At 38.8% G+C, this 20,644-nt stretch overlaps 1 protein-coding gene across 6 annotated transcripts in view; it reads right to left on the reverse strand.

The window, feature by feature from the left end:
* TEX14 (testis expressed 14, intercellular bridge forming factor) overlaps nucleotides 1–20,644 on the reverse strand; it is a 311,576-nt gene that overhangs the window by 28,890 nt on the left and 262,042 nt on the right. For 4 of the 6 annotated variants that reach the window (XM_033922951.1, XM_033922948.1, XM_033922945.1 and 1 more), the window contains 5 exons: nucleotides 18,521–18,623; nucleotides 14,199–14,258; nucleotides 9,474–9,567; nucleotides 6,737–6,820; nucleotides 5,458–5,567 (listed from right to left, as the gene is read on the reverse strand). In XM_033922951.1, coding sequence (XP_033778842.1) covers nucleotides 5,458–5,567; nucleotides 6,737–6,820; nucleotides 9,474–9,567; nucleotides 14,199–14,258; nucleotides 18,521–18,623 — 451 coding nt within the window. The remainder of the gene's footprint in view (nucleotides 1–5,457; nucleotides 5,568–6,736; nucleotides 6,821–9,473; nucleotides 9,568–14,198; nucleotides 14,259–18,520; nucleotides 18,624–20,644) is intronic. The other 2 variants (XM_033922947.1, XM_033922949.1) reach the window with 2 other exon arrangements.

The following is a 20,644-nucleotide window of genomic DNA, read 5'->3' on the forward strand; positions in this document are numbered from 1 at the left end:
ATGGTAGTACTTTAGATAATTATTAATAGCTTGTCGGAGTTATCTAAATCTAACCTCAACCTGCGTATCCAAGTTTTCGTAATTAATAAGGGGGGGAAGGGAGGGATAAGAGGGATGGGAGGGAATAAAAGGGAAATATATAAGGAAATCATGGGAATAAAGGAAAAAAGAGAAATGAAATACTTAAAACATTGGGAAAATATACATAATTTAATACCTGAAAATTTAAAAATAAATGGATATTAAAATTATGTCTTTAAATGTTAACGGTCTAAATCATATGATAAAAAGGAAAAAAGCACTATCATTTTTAAAAAGGCAAGATGCAGATATATGCCTTATACAAGAGACCCACCTTTCACATATAGAATCTAAAAAGTTAGAAGGAGGCTGGGTCAAACAGTGTTTTTTCTCACCAGCTATAGGGAAAAAGGCAGGTGTTGCTATTTTAATTAATAAAAAATGCTCTGCTTCATTTAAACTAAAAGCTTCAGATATTCATGGAAGATGGATAATGGTGGAAATGAATATGGGAAATACTACCATGACGTTAATCAATATATACGCCCCTAATTCGAACCAAAATGAATTCTTTAAAACTCTTCAACAACTGATCACACCACTGGCTACTTCAAATCTTATAGTAGCAGGGGACTTCAATGCTGTAATGGATCCTTTATTAGATAAAAACCCAAGTAGAGTTATGAAATCTATGGGACTAGATAATTTAATTCAATCTTGTGATTTAATAGATATATGGAGAATACTTCATTTTGATGGTCGGGAATTTTCTTTCTGTTCTCATGTTCACAATTCTTTTTCAAGAATAGATTATATCTTCACTTCAAATCATCTTGCACATCAAGTGACACAAGCAGCCATTGATCCAATTATTCTATCTGACCATGGTGGAGTGTGGATCAAAATTAAAACTACAGATCAAAATAATAACAGACCAATTTGGAAAATGGATAATACACTGTTGGTTGACCAAAACTTTTGTGAAAATCTTCTAACAAAAATGAAAGAATTTTTTCAAATAAATGATAATGATGATATTAACAGAGAAACTCTATGGGATGCTTTTAAGGCATCAATTAGAGGACAAATAATTTCTTATTCGGCTTTTCTAAAAAAACAAATTAAAAAACAATTTTTAATCTTAGAAAAAGAGATTAAAAATTTAGAATCAAAACTTATAGAAAAATGGGAATATTCTATTCAACAAGAATTATTAAAATTAAAAGGTAAATATAATGAGATCTCATCTAAGATGATTAGAAAAGATTTATTTTCTCAACAAACATTGTATTATGGTAATTCAAACAAATCAGGAAGAATATTGGCAAACTATCTTAAAGCGAAAAAAAGAAAAACAAAATTAATAGCAATAAAAGATGAAAATGGAAATACATATACACAAATTGAACCTATTTTAAAACAATTCTTGAAATTTTATAAATCTCTTTATTCTTCCGAAAATTATCCAAATAAAGAAAAAGATGGTTTTGAATTTTTAAAAATGTTAGAGGGTCCAAAAATTCCTGAACATATAAAACGAAGTTTGGAAGAACCAATATCACTAAAAGAATTAGGAACAGCTTTGAAGTCCCTTAGAGTTGGATCCGCTCCAGGTGGTGATGGATATACAGTGGAATTTTATAAAACATTTCAAAATTTTTTACTACCCTATTTATTAAATCTCTATCAATATCAGCTCAATAAAGGTTGTATTAAAGGCACTATAGCAGAATCTTTGACTATTGTTTTGCCAAAGTCCAATAAAGATCCCACTTTGGTCTCAAACTATAGACCAATATCTTTAATAAATGTAGATGGAAAATTATTAGCAAAAATACTTGCGCTAAGATTAGCTAAAGCTCTCCCCCATATAATAGGTATGCATCAAACAGGATTCGTTGCTCAAAGACATTCATCTCACAATACCAGATTAACATTCCATATGTTATATTTAACAAAGAAAATGAATGAACCTACTTTTGCAATTTCATTAGACGCAGAAAAGGCCTTTGATAGAGTAGAATGGCCTTTTATGTATCAAGCAATGGAATGGTTTGGTATAGGTCCTGGATTTATACAAATGATACAAACAATGTATAGCTCCCCTTCTGCTAGACTATATATTAATAATACGTTTTCAGAAAAATTTAATCTACAGAGAGGAGTTAGACAAGGATGTCCCTTATCCCCTTTGCTGTTTGATATTGTTTTAGAACCCTTAATATTAGCCATCCAACAAGCTAAGGAGATACAGGGTATACCTCATTCAGATAAAGAATATAAGGTATCTGCTTATGCAGATGATTTATTACTATATCTGAAAAATCCAGAATCCACCATTCCACATCTACTTGAATTGATTGAGAAATTTGGAAATTTTTCAGGATATAAAATTAATTGGAATAAATCAGAGATTCTTCCACTAAATATACATTGTACAAAAGGTTTATTTGATACATTCCCTTTTGTTTGGAAGGAAGAATATATTAAATATCTTGGAATTTTGATAACAAAAACAGTAGATGAAACAATGAAAATTAATGAAAAATGCTTATTACAAAAAGTAACAGAAATGTGCGAGCAATGGAATCCTTTGCATTTATCTTGGTGGGGAAGAGTACAAACGGTAAAAATGATGATTTTACCTGTAGTATGTTACCAAATGGGGATGATACCAGTTTTCTTTCAAGATTCGTTTTATACAAAAATAAATAGGACTTTGACAAAATTTATATGGCTTAATAAAAAACCAAGAATTGCTCTAGCGTCATTACAAAAACCAATTAAGGAGGGAGGGGTAAATTTTCCCAACTTTTATAGGTATCATCAAGCCTATATCTTACGTCATGGTATGTATTGGATCCTCCCAGAACCCACAGATAATATTCCAGACTGGTTTTGGCTAGAATGGAGGCTTATATTTCCATTACGTCTTAATCATGTAGTTAGTATCAAGATGCCAAGGTTATACAAAGATCATAAAATATTTATGGATACCTGGAAAACTCTAAAATACATAAGTAATCTTACTCAAATTCCAATTAGTAAATCAACCAACCAAACTATATGGCTAAACCCCAAGATCAAAATTGGCGGTTTTAAAGTCATCTGGAAACATTGGATGATAGCAGGCATCCGCACTCTGGATGATGTAATTAAAAATGATAAATTGCTGGAGTTTTCACAATTGCAACAAAAATTTGGTCTCAATAAAACACAATATTTTAAATGGTTGCAATTGAAGCAATCTATTCAGGAAGGGTTCCCTGAATGGAAAGATCTCGCTAAATATCACAGTTTGGAATTCTTATGTTTCCAGATGGACTCAATAGGTCACAAAGCCGCACAGTGGTATAAATTAATATCCGGATATATAAATAAAAAACCAAAAAATGGTCTTAGAGACATTTGGAGCATTGAGATAAAACACCAAATTAGTGCATCTCAATGGCCACGACTTTGGTCTTGGAGGCTAAAATGTACGGTGTCAGCATCCATGAGACAAACTTGGTTTTTTCTTCTTCATAGAGCTTTTTGGACCCCTACTCGTTTACAAAAAATAGATAGTTCAAGATCTAATAGATGCTGGCACTGTCATATTGAAATTGGGACACTAGATCATCTTTTATTCTTTTGTCCATTTATCCTATCATTCTGGAAATCAATTTGGCCCCAAATTAACAGATTGTTAGAAAATCCGGTAGCCTTGACATATGATACTATATTATTTGGAACAACCATGAGAGCAAAAAGCCAAATTTCATCTAGTAATAACAAACTTTTATTTATTTTAACTGGAATTGCAATACAACAAATTACATCCAATTGGAAACAACATGATAGATTGAATTATATGTTTTGGTGGAATTCGGTATGCCACATATACAAAATGGAACTCGCTATTGCAACACACAAAGGATACATGAATAAATTTCAAAAAATATGGGGACCATTAACTGATTTTTGTAAAGAAAGATAATTTTTCCTATAAATAAAAATTGGAAATATCTGAAGACCGTTAACATTATTTCTCTAATGAACTTTTCCCATGATAAGATAATTGTAAAGAGGGGAATGGGGTGGGCTGTTCAATTTTGATTATTACATACTAAATTAATATTTAAAAAATGTACAATAAAATTGATTTATGTATTATTGGTTGGGAAGGAGGGTGGGACAGGGGATTATTATATTAATGTTAAACTTGATATTAATATATGAGTTAGTCAAGTGTGTATTTAAGTTTCTATTGAGTTTATTTGTAACACTTGTTGTAACACAAAAAAAATGAATAAAGATTTACAAACAGAAATCCAACAGGTCGTGCATGTGCAAGACCGGAGGGTTAGGACTACGATGGGAAGATAGGACTCAATGGGAAACCAAGGTGGCAAGGGAGCCCCTTCTGGTGATTCAGACAGGTCGTGACCTGTTTGGGCTGCCGCGGGAGCGGACTGCCTGGCAGGATGGACCTATGGTCTGACCCGGCGGAGGCACTGCTTATGTTCTTATGTTCTTAAATAGGTTTGTACTGGCTAATATTCAAAAGACATTTATCTGATTAGCAGATGCTGCTAACCAGAAAAGTGCCAGACAGCAGAATATTCAGCGGCACAATCCAGTTAATGCCGTTGAATATTCTCTCTGACAGCCTCAGCACTATGGCCCTGATTCTTTAAAAAACACCTAAAGTTAAGCGCCTAGATTGGTACACTTAGCCTATCTAGGCGCTTAACTTAATTATTCAATTATGTTTAATCGGCACTGATAATTGAAAAGTGTCATTAAAAAGCAATTTAAAACAATTAAAAAAATTAACTAGCTGGTAGGCGCCTACTATTTTGAAGCCAAGAAAGCCTTGGCATAAATGGGAGTGCATCTAAGGTTTCAACGCCTACCGGTGCCTAAGACGCCGCTAAGCATGATTCTAGAAACTGCGCCTAGTGGATAATTAACAATTGCGCTCAATGATGCCTAGAATTTGAGTCCTTTTATAGAATCAGGGCCTATGTAGCCAATGCTGTGGTGATTCATAAGCAGAGCTTGGATGGAGCCAGAAGTTATCGGGTTAGCACTTATGAAGCATCACTAGTGATCAGCGCAGAGTCCTGAATATTTAGTGTTAGTTGGTATCTGGAAACCAGGACTGAATAACTAGTGTTTTGTTTTTTTCTGCAGTGGCTGTACTGCTGCAGGCTTAATATTAGCCCCCTAAGTTCACACAGTAACTGTTTTATTAGCTTTTGTCTTTGTAGGAAGTGAGCACTTATGAGTGCTCAATGAAAAGAAAGAAAATATGTTTGAGGGTAAATGATTTATCATCTAATTTTTAAATCAAATAAGCTAAAATAATTTTCTGCGGCTGTAAAACATCCCACTACACGTGTAATGCAGAAAAAGTAGCTACATTACCCTCTTAACAATTCAGTGAAATACCTGAAATATTCTTTGCACCGCTGTCTGTGTTATCGCACTCCAGCCTGATACTATTTTTCTCTTTTCCGTTCTTCAGCTCACCTGTGTTTTGGGCTTTCAGGCTGTTTTCCCTTTAATGAGAAAAATTTGATGAGAAAATCTCACTTGTTCATATTGGGGGTAATTTTATTAGTCACTGAACTTTGGGTATTACAATGAAGTGTGTTGAGTACGAATTCTACAATAGCATCTGGGCACCATCTCTTGTGCTGTGCAAAAGGCAGGTGTATATGTAGTGCGTAAACGTAGCATGTTAGTGCATGACTTAAAGCAGTGGCTCACAAACTTTGTCAAGCCGTGGCACACTAAACGTGGTGGCTGTGGTTTGAGGCATCTGGAAGTGCAAGAATACTGGAAACTGGAATTGGAGTCTGGGGTAACTCTCCCATGCTTTTATGAATACCTGGCGATCCATACAGAAAAGTGGATTTGAATGCCCCCTAGTCCTAGTGTGCTGTTCCTGCTTTGGATTGAGCTCTTGGGAGCTTTCTCAGAAAGATCGACTGTCATACCTATGCATGCTTGGAATTCTTTTAAATTGACTACTTTGACTTCACTCTCTACTGTGATAACCTCAATGAAGGCAACAATGTGCCTGCTTCACCTGATTCCATCTGCCCAACTTAGGGTGTCCTTGACTAGACTTATTACCTCCAGCATGTCTCATGATTAACAAGAAACTTTCATCCTGGTTCTTTTGGCTTGGAAGGAAGCTGTTTGGCCAAGTTTAAAGAAAGTGGGCACAGATTTATCAAATTCGTCCCATTATCATTTAGTTTCAAAACTATGTTTTCTCTCAAAGACAGTGGAGATGACGGCCTATTCTCTACTTTTCTGATGTAGAAGAGGTTCTGCCATTCATCCCAGATAGTTTGGTTTCTGTGTGGGCTACAGCATGAAGATTATTATTACAGGCTTGTTAATTCAGTGCAAGATAGCAGCACAGGTCCAGCTAAGCTGAGCAGGCGACCTTCAACTTCAATATTGTAGTTGTTTTTGTACTAAGTTCTCTGTAAACTATTATTGTATCAGGTCTTGGGTAAGGGTGTCATGTAAATTAAATGAATTATGAAAAACCATAAACTATGCAATATAAACTACATCCAGATTGATCTTGTACATTGCCCTGAATGACTTTCTTCAAGAAGGAGGGAGGAAAATAAATCCAAACAAACAAATACATTTTAAATCCCAAAATAAATAAATAAATAGCTTTCTTATTATTATTATACAGTACAACCTAACAGAGGGATGATCCTCTTGAAGAGATTCACTCCATGTAATGCCTTCTAATAGTCTTTCATCCAGAGTAGAGTGCACTTTACTGAAAGAAAAACAATGTAGTTTATCATTTTTAGCATTATAACATGCCCTCCTTCTGTATTTGGTATGCAAGTTGCACCTACAGCACTAGTGCTAGATCAGTTGGTTCCCAGGGCAATCCAGAGCATTCCTCTGTGAGAACTTCCCTAACCCCTATTTGTCCTGTTTGTCTATTTCAATTAGATTGTAAGTTCTATTTAGCAGGGGTTCTCTCTTACATGTTTAATGCATAGTGCTGCATACGTCTAGCAGCACTATAGAAATGATAAGTAGTAGGATGGGGCTAACTATGGAATAGAGAATGACACGGTGAATGTTACCCGTGGCTAGCCGTGAGTAGCCGCGGATAACCCGCGAAAGCGGTGAAGGGGGGAAAGGTGCTCACCGCAGGTACGAGGACAAGACCATCCACAGCCCCGTGGAGCGGTAAATAGCCTTGTCCCCGCAGTTAAGGGAAGGAACGCGCACGGTCACTGACCACACGCGGCCCCCTCCCTCCTTCCTACCTAACCACCCGAATTTATCTATCTCCCTTCCTCCCACTTACCTTCAAGGCGTGTTTTAAGGTTTCAGACTTGTTGAAAGCCGCCAGAGCGTTCGTGCAGTCGCGTGCGTGTATGGGCAGAAGCTTCTCCTCTGATGCAACTTCCGGTTGCGTCAGAGGAGAAGCTTCCGTCCACACACACACACGCAACTGCACGAACACTCCAGCGGCTTTTAACAAGTCTGAAACCTTAAAACACGCCGCGAGACCAACCCACCAGAGTCCCATTCAACTTAATTTAGCAGCTATGTGAAGATTGGAGCACTCCTGCCACTACAGCACCAAACTACAAAACCTTCAGGAGGGAAATATAAACCAGGTTGTTCAAGAAATATGTCAAGACAAACTCCTGATACAATCAATGACCTTACTCCATCACCAGATTATAAATGTTCCAACCAATAACTTCCCTGTAATCTTCTGGATATGACCAGAATCTCATCCTTTTGAAATATGCCTAGAACTGCAAGGTATTGGCGGAAAAAAAGAAACTAATGAAGCATATCTGCCCTTTGATTAGATGCACTGGCACTCCTTGATCTTAGATCCTTAGACAATTTCCTATTCCTGCCTAGAACCCTAGGTGCTTGTATAAAAGGCTTAACGAAATGAAACCTTCCCAAAGTTTAGGGAGACAGACAGGTGCAGGCAGTGCTGTGAAGATAAGAATATGGCAGGCCCTAGGAAGGAAGCTGATGCTTTTAATTCCTTGACTCCTACCTCCGTTTTACTAATTCAGCTAGTTACAGCCAATCAGCAACAAGGGGTGATAAAACACTTTCTATAGCTCCTACAGTGATCAGGGAGGTGGGGGGGGGGGACACTCTGGAAGGGATTTACTCCTAACTAACCAATGGACCCCTGATTGTTCTTCAGACTTAGAGAGCAAAGGGGAGGCTAAGTCAACCGCTCCTGCCCTGCACTGCGCTGCACTGGGTAAGAACGCTGCGCTGCACTGGGTAAGAACGCTCTTTAGGCGCCCATCCAGCACAAACTTGGCATGAATTAGGGGGTAAAAGAGCTTGAGAACCTGCCAGTTTTGAGGCAAAATTAGGTAATCTGAAGGTTCTGGAGAACTTAAAAAAAGGGGGGAAATCCAAGATACTGCTGCGGTAGCATTTTGGCACTATAAATCAGCTCCAAAACACTGTAACTAAAATGAACCCCCCCCCCAACAATTTTGTGATTTTGCCCCTAAGGGAAGGGGCAAAAACCTGCAAAAATGGTTTTAAAGACCTCCCTGATTTTCCTCAGAGGCTGCAACATACCTTACTCACCTGTGCTGGAAATGTGCTGCAGCCTGCCTCAACAACTAAGGTAGCTGTATCTTGGAGAAGAAATCATTGTCTCAAATGGATTATTGCTCCAATGCTGAATCTTTGGGCTGCCAGTTGAACCAGTGTCTGACTGATCCTTGAACCTCCATGGACATGAAAATGGGGGAGGTGAAACACATCTGGCACCCTGCAGAGCTCCCTATGGATGCCTGACAGCCTACGCTCAAGCACTTGCAACGCAGTAACCAAGCAATGCTACAATGGGAACGGATACCGAGCTCCAGAAAATTTTCTGCACACTGGCCAACAGGTAATACAGAGGGATTGACCTGTCAGTTGCAGACCTCGGTCTGCTTCTTCTCCACGGAGGCAGAGCTGAACCCTCGACGAGGGGAGCTCCAAGCACCAAAAGTTGTCAAAAATTCACGAACGAAAACCGTAGAGGGACTGAAAAAAAAAATAAAGAAATATACAGAGCAAATCAAAAAGACTCGTTCTGGCTCATGAACAGAAGTAAAAACTAAAGGGGGCAGCAGAGTCCTCTAATGAAAGAGGAGGAATTCAAAAGCTGAAATGGATTCCTGCAAAGTTCATAAGCATGAGGATATTACCTGTCCTTCCAGAATGATACACTAGAAAAACATGATTGCTGTCCCGCAAACACAAGTAAAGGAATCAAATTTCTGTATAAACAAAGACAAATTGATTTTCAGCATTGCTAGAGTTCGGCTAAGCATTTTGGGGATGCCTGGGAGATTGCATTTATTGGATTGCAGCCCATCCTTGGTGATAAAACCTGTAAAACAGCAGAACCTAACACATAAATTGTTTACCTTGCTGTTTGGTCTGCTGAGTTCGGTGCTTCCTTAGGATTCTGCTCACTCTCCCCTGTAGTCTCTCTGCCTTCCACCAGTCCATGGTCTTGAACTGTTTACATGAACAAAATATGAAAACTGTGAAATTGATAGCAAAACTGATACTATGGGAATGAAGATGCCAATTTGTAGATGAAAACAAAAACAAAAAACTGTGGATACAGATGTTGTGGAGATAATTTATTAAACACTGACATATAAAAACATGAAAATTCAATTTAAAAAGTACAATGTTAAAAAATACAGTGATAAAAATCCAACCGGACCCTACACGGTCCGTGTTTCGGCGAAAACGCCTTCCTCAGGGGTCCAATGGTTGGATACTAATCTGTAGACAATGTGGGCCAGATTCTGTAAACAGCACCTAAATCAGCAGCCACCTACAAAAAAAAGGTGGTGGCTGTGAGCCAATCAAGCTTAGGCGCTGTTTAAAGAATCACAGCTAACGGCGCCTATATGACAAAACTTAGGCACCAGTAATGAAGGCCAGGGTTTTACTGGCCAACACCTAAGTTCTTTTGAGAATCGCACTTAGCGGCGCATAAGGTCATCTCCACCCTTAACCACGCCTACTTTGAACTTGGGCACCACTAGGAGCCTTGCTGTAGACGCAATTTCGATGCCTACCCTAGTAGGTGTCTCCCTGAGCCTACTTTTTTAAAACGACTTTTAATTGGTTACTAACAACACAATTACTATGCCAATTAAATCAATTACCGCCACCTAACTTACAACACCGTTTATAGAATCAGGCCTTGTGAGTTCATGTTAAAACTCAATTAAGAACAGAAATTAAAATGCCTGATGATTCAAGTGCCTATTTAATTTACTGTCACAGTGGGCAGAGGTGGCTTTTAAATCTTTAAGACTGAAAAATCTAAAATGCTATAAAAACACTGCTGAAAGCAATCTCTGGTACCATGACAAAATTAAGACAACACTGAAACCACTTGTTTCAATTTAAATGTTTTTATAACAAAATACTATTTACATTTTTAGGTATTATTGTTTATAAATACAGAATAATATATTGTATTTACAGTGATACATGAAAGGAATTCAAGTGTATGTTTTATGTGATCTTTTTAAATTTCTATGTTACACTTGTTGATATATGAAAATGAATAAAAAATTTAAAACAATAAAATGGCATAATACCTTATGAACGATTTGAAAACAACACATGATTAGGACAATTATGAAAGCCTACAGGTGATTGCAGTTCTGAAGATGCTTTGTATCTTGGGACCGCTATCTCATTTTCAAAAAGAAACCTTGTGTTTTGATAGTTGGTTTCTTGGGCATTGCCTTTTCAACATTTCATCTTCCACCTGGCAGCTACCTTGTATGTGCATTCTGTAACCAGCAAACCTATCCTATAAAGACTAAATCTATGTTAGATATCTATTTCTTTCTATGGCAGTGGCCTCAAACTTGCGGCCCGCCAGGTACTATTTTGAGGCCCTCGGTATTATAAAGAATGATTCTTTATGGAAAACTTGCGCCTTAAGTATCCGGCGGTCGCATTCTGGAACGTTGTCCGCCTGACTGCTGTAACCTCACGCAAGCGCTTTCCTGCATCTGTACAGGATTGTTCTCTCCACTCCACCTCACAATCGCGTGCAGACGCATGAAAGCGCTTGCGTTAGGTTACAGCAGTCAGGTGGGCACCAGTCCAGAACATAAGGTAACCACTGGAGGCAGTGCGGCTTGTGCGTATGTCCGGTGCTGGAGGAGGTGAGAGCTGAAGGCTGTTGCGGATGCGACGCCGGACACTTAAGGCACAAGTTTTCCATAAAGAATCATTCTTTATAGTACCGAGGGCCTCAAAATAGTTGGTCCAAAATCTTGTCTCTTGCAGGTGATATTGATAGTTTTTCACTTTCTGCATGTTGCACTGCTTTCAGCTGTGCATAGCTGAAATTATCAGATGCAATTAAGGAAAGATTTATAAACTATCTTTCCTTAATTGCTTCTGATAATTTCAGATAATCCACATTTTGGATTTGTAGGTACTTACCTCATGCAAAGTTGTCATTTCTTTAAAAAGACATTAACTATTTTTTCTGCAGCCCTCCAAGAATCTACAAATCCAAAATGTGGCTCTGCAAAGGGTTTAAGTTTGAGACCAATGGTCTATGGGAACATTACATTATATTATCATTTGTATACCACATTACCTTCCAGTTCTATGCAGTTTACAACTTAAAGAAGCTGGGACAGTCTCAGGAATTACAAATTTAAAATTGTTCAGTACAAATCTTTTCTTATAAGAGAAGATTTTCAAGAGCTTTCTAAAATGTTTATAGGACATCGCACTAGCTATTAACTAGCTTATTTCTTTATCTCTAACTGCTGCCTGAAAAGAAAAGAATCCATTAAAGTATCTTTTATATTGACAGTCCTTAACAGGAGGAAAGGCAAAGAATGACAGAATTCATTGGGAACGTTTTGGGACAGCCAAGTATGAAATGTTCCATAAGGTAGTCAGCTGTAAGGCCAAACAACACTTTATAGCATAGCGACCCAATTTTGAAAATGACTCTAGCCTCAATTGACAACCAGTGTAGTCTGTGGTAGAAAGGAGTGACATGGTATTGTCTGATTTTTTTCAGGTTAAAAATTAACCTTAGAAGAAAAACAATAGAAGCCCAAGGTTTCCACAGTAAAAAAACAGAGAACCAAAAAACCAAAAGTACTTTGGAACAATGTTCTGAGATGTTGTTTTATTGTCAAATTAAGTTCAAAGTTCAGGTAATTACATCCACCTAAGAGCAAAATGACCCAGTTGATTCTCACCAGCTCTAGCAGGATACATATTTCAAATCGGATATATTCTAATCACAAAATAGAAAATAAAATTATTTTTCTACCTTTTGTTGTCTCGTCATTTTATTCTTCAAATCATGTTGGTCTCTGTTTTCTTTTGTCTTCTCTTAACTCACTTGCCAAAGTCTCCTGAACATTTGACATTTCTTCTTTCTCCATGCTCACCATCCATCTTCTATCTGTATGCATTGTTCCCCATGTTCAGCATCTCCCTTCTCTATGTCTCCCATACATCCCTTTCTAGTATTTCCCCTTTGCCCATCTCCCTGCCTTCATCATCTCACCATTTTATGATTCCCTTCCCCTGTGTACAGGAAGTGGGGAAAGAGAGAGAGAGAGATCCATGGTGCATCTCTCCAACTCCCTCTACTGCCACATCCAAATTTCTCCCTCTCTCATACCCTGGATCATGTGCAGCATTTTTCACCACTGCCCACTAGCCCCAAGCCCAACATTTCTCTTTCTATGACCCCTCTCCAACACCATGCCACACCTCTCTCCATCACTAAGTCCAACATTCCTCCCCCTTGCATCTCCTTCAATCTGTCCCTCTGTTCCCTCTCCACCACCATTTCGCCCTCTCATCTTTCTCTTCCCCATGTATCTCTATCTCATTCTTCTCTCTCTATGCCCAATAATTTTCCTCTTTCTTCCTTTCCCCATGTGCACCATTTCTTTCCCTCTCACTCACATACTCATATCCAACAATTTTCCCTTTCTGTTCCCTTCATCCCTCCTTATGTCCCAAGTTCATGCCCCCTCCTTTCCTTTGTGTCCCCAGGTTTGTGTCCCCCTCCCAACCTATGTCCCAAATTCGTGCCCCTCTCATGCACTCCTTCTCCCCTTTCTTCCTTTGTTCCACATTGATATCCCCTCTCTTCCTTACTTGTTCCCTTCAGGGCCATCCAGCTGGGCATGACCCCCTTCACCGAAACCAACCAGGAAGGCTTCCCTCCAATGTCAAAGCTGACGTTGGAGGCAAGCCTTCCGGGTCAGCTGGGGATCCCAGTCCTCCTTCCAGCTGGGCTGCTCCTTCCTGTCTTCAGCAGCACTTGAGATGGCTTCCCGGTCAGCCACGTGCAGCGTACAAGAGCTGCTGAAGACAGGAAGGAACAGCCCAGCTGGAAGGAGGACTGTTGAGGTAACTGGGATCCCCAACTGACCCGGACATCAGAGGGTCAGCTCCGGTGGAGGGGGGGCCTGTTTATAAATGGAATTCTTGCTGGTGGCGGGGAACACATTGGGTGCGAGAGTAGGGGACTGTTCAATCCATGATAGGGAGGGAGGGTGACTGCTGGACTTGTGGAGGGTGTGGGGGCGACTGCACCCGCAATCACAAAGGGGGCTGCTGGACACGCAATTGCAAAGAGGGCTGCTGACTCAGAGGGGTAGGAAGGAAGGCAACTCGCGGCAGATCCTTTACTGCAGGGACAACGCCATTCACCGCTCCACGGGCAGTGATTGGCCTTGTCTCTGTACCCATGGCAACCAGTTGATTTTTTTCCCCTGTTCATGCGGGTTACCCACAGCTAGCCTCGGGTAACAGTTACCTTGTCATTCTCTACTTTGAATCCCTAAAATTACTGTGTAAGATATATTATAATTTGAAGATCTTAGGGGGGAATTTATCAAAGTGTGCTACTATTAAGATGAGTTATTTTAACTCAAGTTGTGCTAATTTAGCATAAGGTCTCATTGTATAAAATTGTCCCCTTTGCTAAAATAGTAAAATTTGTGAAAAAAAATTATCTCCATAAAGATTTTCTTCACAAATATTTTAAATATTTCTTAGACTATCATTTGGGCTAATTAACTATTTTGTATGTCATCTTAAAAAATAATCAATATTCTTACCTATTTCATCAAGTAAATCCTGAGGTGGTGGAGGTAGTTCTTCATTAAACTTAGTTGACACTAAAAAAAAGAGAATTTAACTATTACTACAGAGCATCCATAATAGATAGGAATTTCAGAGTACTATAAACTATGCTACAATTACATGAAGATCAAATGAAATAGCATTGGAGTTGATATTCAAGATCCATTTACACTAGCTAACACATCACATTTGACTAACATCTTGATATCCAGCCAAACATTTTCAGGTCAATATTTAGGGCTCCTTTTACAAAGGCGCTCTAGCGGTTTTAGCGCGCGCTAGCCGCTACCGCCTCCTTTTAAGCAGGCGGTAATTTTTCGGCTAGCGAACGCAATCTTGTGCATGCATTAAAAACACTAGCACACCTTAGTAAAAGGAGCCCTTAGTCCGCAACGGTCAGTGTTCTTTTGAACGCCAGCTGCTGTGGGCTTTTTATACTGGGATATTCAGCACCAGATCTTACCCAGATTACAGTGCTGAATATTCAGCGTGGAACATGGGTAAGTGCCCAGATAAAGTTAAGACAGCCTTTTTGTTGGCCTGACTTTAGCTGGACACTGGGGCTGGACAATGACCTTCCAAATAGCCAGAGGTGAGTAAAGATTAGGTATTTATTTAGGAACCACCACACGGGGCTGATGTCACCTTAACATGGAAAACTAACAGACATGCAGTTGTTTTACATGGGGTTGTGTTTCTTCCTTTTTGGTTGATCATTTATCATTAGCAGACTGAAAATTGATGCTAACCAAGTAAGTTCAGGTAAGTCCAGGGGTCACATCTGACATTCATGAGCACTATCCATAAGAACAGCCTTACTGGGTCAAACCAATGGTCCATCAAGCCCAGTAGCCCGTTCTCACAGTGGCCAATCCAGATTACTAGTACCTGGCCAAAACCCAAAGTCCAGTTAAGTGTATCAACATAAACACACACACAAATGCATCTGCCTTGGAAAAAGTGTAAATTGTTGCCTAAATCATCCTAAATCGGATTGAACAATGGACCATTGAATTTAAGTTGGGACTTTGGATCATTTGATATTTTTCTATCCCTATATAAATACCTTTTGGAAGTTAATTTGGCCCCAAATTAATTCATTGTTAGAAAATCATGTTGCCCTTTCATATGACACTATATTATTTGGTACTTCAATGAGATTTAAAAGCCAAATTTCAGCTAATAATAATAAACTTTTATTAATTTTAAAAGGGGTGGCCATTCAGCAGATTACAGGGAATTGGAAAGATTATACTAAATTAAATTATACTTTTTGGTGGAATTCAGTGTGCCATATTTATAAGATGGAAAGGGTATTTGCTCTGCAACAAGGTAATTATAATAAGTTTAAAAAGATTTGGGGGCCAATGGCAATTTATTCTAAGGGAATCACTTGATAATTCCATAACAATATATACCTAAAAGATTTATATCCCACCCCCATCTCATATCTATACATGAATAATATAATTCCTATGTATATTAATCAATTAAATTATGCACATATATATTAAATTATCATAACCCACCCATCCCCCATCCCCCCATTCCCCCCATTCTGTCAATTATCATATAAGGAAAAAGAATAATAAATTAGCATTAATCATTATGATAATTTATTATTGGCCTCCACACATCTTTAAATCTATTAAAATGACCATTTTGTATTGCAAGTAAACGTTCCATTTTGTACAGATGACACACTGAGTTCCATCAGAAGCTGTAATTTATCAGACATCTTAAACACCAAAATATTGAATAAGATAAGGGGGTGGGATTCTGAAGGATAATAATTAATAATTGTTATTTATTGGTATATGGGCGGGAGGGGTGGGCTTCTTATATAATTATTTAATTGGAGTAATACAAATTGGTATCTGGGAGGGAGGGATGGGTTTCTTATATAATTATTTATTTGGAGTAATACAAGTAAGAATGTCAAGTGATGAATTAAGGTATTTCTGAATGAATGTTGTACACTTGTTGTAATTTTTGAAAATGAATAAAGATATATTAAAAAAAAAAAGAATTTAAGTTGAAATTAAATATCAAAAAAACTAGATTTTTCCAACGATAAAATCACAGATAAAACTCTCCATTTAAGAGGACAAGAATATCCGTTAGTCTCTTCTCTCAAAATTTTAAGTCGTTTAACTCTGGCTTGTCAAGAAATGTTTTTTCGCGTTATAGAAATTGAGTTCCGTTAAAAAATATTTTGACCCTACTTCTTTCAGACTATTAGTTCAAGCATTAATCTTATCTATTCTAAATTAATGTATTGGCGGAATAGAAATCACTAATGTAATGTAATTTTATAAAACTATCTTAGGAAGATTAAGGCTAATCCAAAATACAGCTGTCCGTTTAATCTTTGGACTGAAAAAACAGGAACATGTCAGCCTTTATTACTGCCAGCTGCACTGGTTGTCATTGGAAGCAAGAATACTTTTCAAATTTGCTTGAATCTGCTATAAATTGTTATTTGGATTAGCTCCATCCTATCTCTTCTCTCACTTTGAATTGTATAGGCCTACTAAATCTACTCGGCGTACTGGCTTATTCACTTTCCCTAATCCCAAAAATTGTCGTTGCAAAAAGTTTTTTGACCGATCTTTGGCCTATCAAGCAGGTAAAGTATGGTTAGATGATTTGATTTGACAGACTGCATCTTATTGCACTTTTAGAAAATCAGTTAAGACCCATTTGTTCAAAAAATTTGTTACTTGATTGTAGACTGTCATAGTTTTTATATTGTAGTTTTATAAATGGAATATTGTATTGTGCCTTCTTGAATGCTTTGTATTACCACTTAAATGTTCAGTCCTCTTACTCTGTGAACCGCCTAGAACTTTTTGGGTGTTGGCTGTATAGAAAAATAAAGTTGTTATTATTATTATTTTCCTCGAGATTAATTTATAAAGATATATATGGAACATATGTAGTCTTCATAAAATGGGCTTAGGTACTCTGTTGTAAAATTATTCTTGATGAAACTAAGGGGCCCTTCAGCTAAAGCTTAGTGTGTGCTAACGTAATTAGTTCATGCAAAATTGTAAGAGCCCATTTTATACCTATGGGCCTCTTAGCATTTAGCATGCACTAATTCTATTAGAACACACTAAAAGGGCCCCTAGATAATTATTAAACAAATGTCTGTGATCTTTAACCTTTGGGTGACATACAGTACTTGCCTGACAGGACTCTTCTGAACTGGAGAGAGGAGACAGAGAAGTTACTCACCTGTAGCAAATGTTCCCCGAGGACAGCAGGATGTATATTTTGACTGATGGGTGACGGAGCCCAGCACAGGAATCACTCCCCAGTGGCCATTCCAGAAGCCTTTGAGAGCAGCTCACCACACATACGAGTACCTTCCCACCAGATGTCACTGTGTAGGACCAGATCAGTCGAATGCTATCACTGATAGACTGGAATTCTACAGTTACAGTTAAATCATTTATATGCTTCTATTGCCAACAAATATTACATAACGGACTACATACAAAGAACAGGATTAATTATCTAGGAACAAGATATTATCCCAGTCATTAACTATTAAGATTGATCTTGTTGCAAATATTTCCTAATACAGAAAAACCTTGGTTTGTGAGCATAATTCATTCCGAAAACATGCTTGTAATCCTAAACACTCGTATATCAAAGCAAATTTCCCCATAAGAAACAATGGAAACTCCACAACCCAAAAACTTTAATACAAAATACTGTATGTACTCGTATTGCAAGACCTTGCTTGTTTAGAACAGTCACTACACTCCTGCAGTGTCAGACTGAGAAAGAGAAAACCAATGTTGCCATGGTTCTGACATTATGAGCCATGATTTGACCTTTCAGAAGTAGCCCATCTTGAGTTGGAAGAGAAAGAGAGAATAAAACCTGGTCCTTTGCGGGTAAGAAAAGAACACAGAAAAACTGCAACAGTGATGAAAAAATCTCTGAAGCTGTGTGGGAAGAAGCAAGAAATGTGCCCTCACTGCTTCACAGAAAAGATAAGGCTGACCTGGTTTCTCAAAGTGATGGCAGGCAGAAAGGTGCAAACATATGTGGTAAGCCACTCTCAAAGGATTCTGGGATGGTCACTGGGGAGCGATTCTCTAGCTGGACTCTGTCTAGTGACGTTACCCATCAATCAAAATAGCTCATCGTTCTTGAAGAACATGCATTTTGTTTATAGGCTAAGTGATAAATCAGTTGTATGACATATATAAGAAAAAGGAGAGAGAGAGAGAATGGGGACTGCCAATAATTAAATAAATAAACTACAGAATTAGCTTTCAACCTTCCTGTAAACTTTTGTGAGGTATATCAATCGATGATATTCCAGATTCTGTTCTGATCCTTGTCAGAGGAGAACACAAAATGCTCTTCAATGACTTACTGCTCTGTAAAGAAAAATACAAAAACTAAGTGTATATAACACACAAGTCAATAATATGGGGTGTGCTATATAATGAATGGGAACAGAGTAAAAAGCTGTAGTTTAATTATTGAAAAAAAAGCTTACACATCAAACAAACCACTAATCACCAATATGTCTCATAGAATATAACATAAAGCAAAGTTCTCAAACCTGTCCTTGCAGCACCCCCACCCCCACCTCACAAACCTGTCTGATTTTAAGAACATTCATAATGAATATGCGTGTATTTGCATAACACAAAAACAATGCATACAAATCTCTTTTATATATATTCACTGGGGAAATTCTGAAAACTAGAAAGGCTACAGGACCTGAAGGTGGGTTTGGGAACCACTGTTGCAAAGGGTAATGAATACTTTAAAATTTTAGTTTCTGTAAAATCAAGCAGACATACATCCTTCCAATTCAGTTTCCAATAACGAACCCAATTCCAGTTTTCATCTTGCAAAATGCATTTCTTGCTTAAGTCTAAAGATAGCAGGGATATTGAGCTGCTATTTATATAGCTATATGGATAAATTTAGGACAGCAGAAAGATTTGGTGTAAAGTAGAGAGCTGCATGGGAATGGGGACAACGGGGATCCCTTGGGGACGCCCTTTTGGGTCACGGGGATCCCGTGGGGATGCCACCTCGGGTTGAGGGGATCCCATGGGGATGCCCCTCGTGGTCTCGGGGATCCTGTGGGGTTGGATGCAACTCGAGCCGCGAGGCTCGTCTTCTTTTCCTACCTGCCCTGCAGCAGCACACATAGCCGACCGGAAGTCTTCCCCGATGTGAGCGCTGACGTCAGAGGGAGGGCTTTGCGTCAGTTACGTGCAGCATGTAGGGCAACGAGCCCTGCACGCTGCACGTAACTGATGCAAAGCCTTCCATTCAGGGCAGGTAAGAAAAGAAGACGAGCCTAGCTGCTCAAGCTACCTTTCAGAGCTCCATTTGGATGATAAAGAGAAAGTTGCTGATAAGGTAATTTGCTGGAAGATGAGAGCTGGACACGAACGTGGGAGGCAAACGCAGGACACAGAAGGGGGTTGAACGTGAGAGGCAAATGTGGGACAGAAGGGGGTTGAACATAGGAGGCAAACGTGGGACACAAAAGGGGGGAAGGGAGTGTGTTTTTGAACACAAGGCATGAACTTGGGAGAGAGGATGGAGGAAGGGAGGGAAAGAGATACTGAGGTGGGGGAGGGAATGGAAAGGGAGAATTGGGTGTGGGTGTGTCAGTGAAAGGGAAAGAGAGATGGTCATGTACACGGGGAATTGAAGAAAGGAGAATTTTTGGTCATAGGGAGGGAGTGAGGTAGAGATGAGGGAAGAGAAAGATGAGAGGGAGAAATGTTATGGTGGAAAGAGAACAGTGGGACAGATTTAAATGGATGCAAGAGGAAGGAATGTTGGACATAATGGTGAAGGGAATGGAGGGAGAGAAGTGGCATGTGCTCGAGAGGCACAATAGAAGGAGAAATGTTGGGCATGGGGCTGGTGGGCAGGGGAAAAAGATGCTGCACATGGTCTGGGGGATGAGAGAGGGATAAATGCTGGATCATGGTAGGAGGAACCAATGGATAGCAATAGAAGAATTTACAGAAGATGGGAAAGTGGAAAAAAGAAACTAGGACCAACTTTATGGAAAAATAAGTCTTCAGACAACAAAGGTAAAAAACAGAATTTAATGACTAAAATATGTAAGCTTTGGGAAATGTATATAGCAGATGTCTTTTTATTGTATTCAAAAGAAAAGGAAATACATTTTTGGTTTTATTTCTACAGTGTTGAAGTACTTGCTGACTCTTGCTGTGGCTGGTGGGGATCCCCAAGTACCGCCAGCAGAGGACCTCCTCTAGAGACGGCCAGAACTCCCTTCCAACGAGCACAGCATTCGCTGGCAACATCCATAAGACACCGAGGTGACAGCATTTGTGACTCAGGGACGTTACTGCTGCCTGCCAAGCTTGGCAAAAGGGACCCCCGGCCAACTGCAAAG

The sequence above is a fragment of the Geotrypetes seraphini genome, chromosome 15 (assembly GCF_902459505.1).
Source record: "Geotrypetes seraphini chromosome 15, aGeoSer1.1, whole genome shotgun sequence".
In the NCBI taxonomy this organism is placed as follows: Eukaryota; Metazoa; Chordata; class Amphibia; order Gymnophiona; family Dermophiidae; genus Geotrypetes; species Geotrypetes seraphini.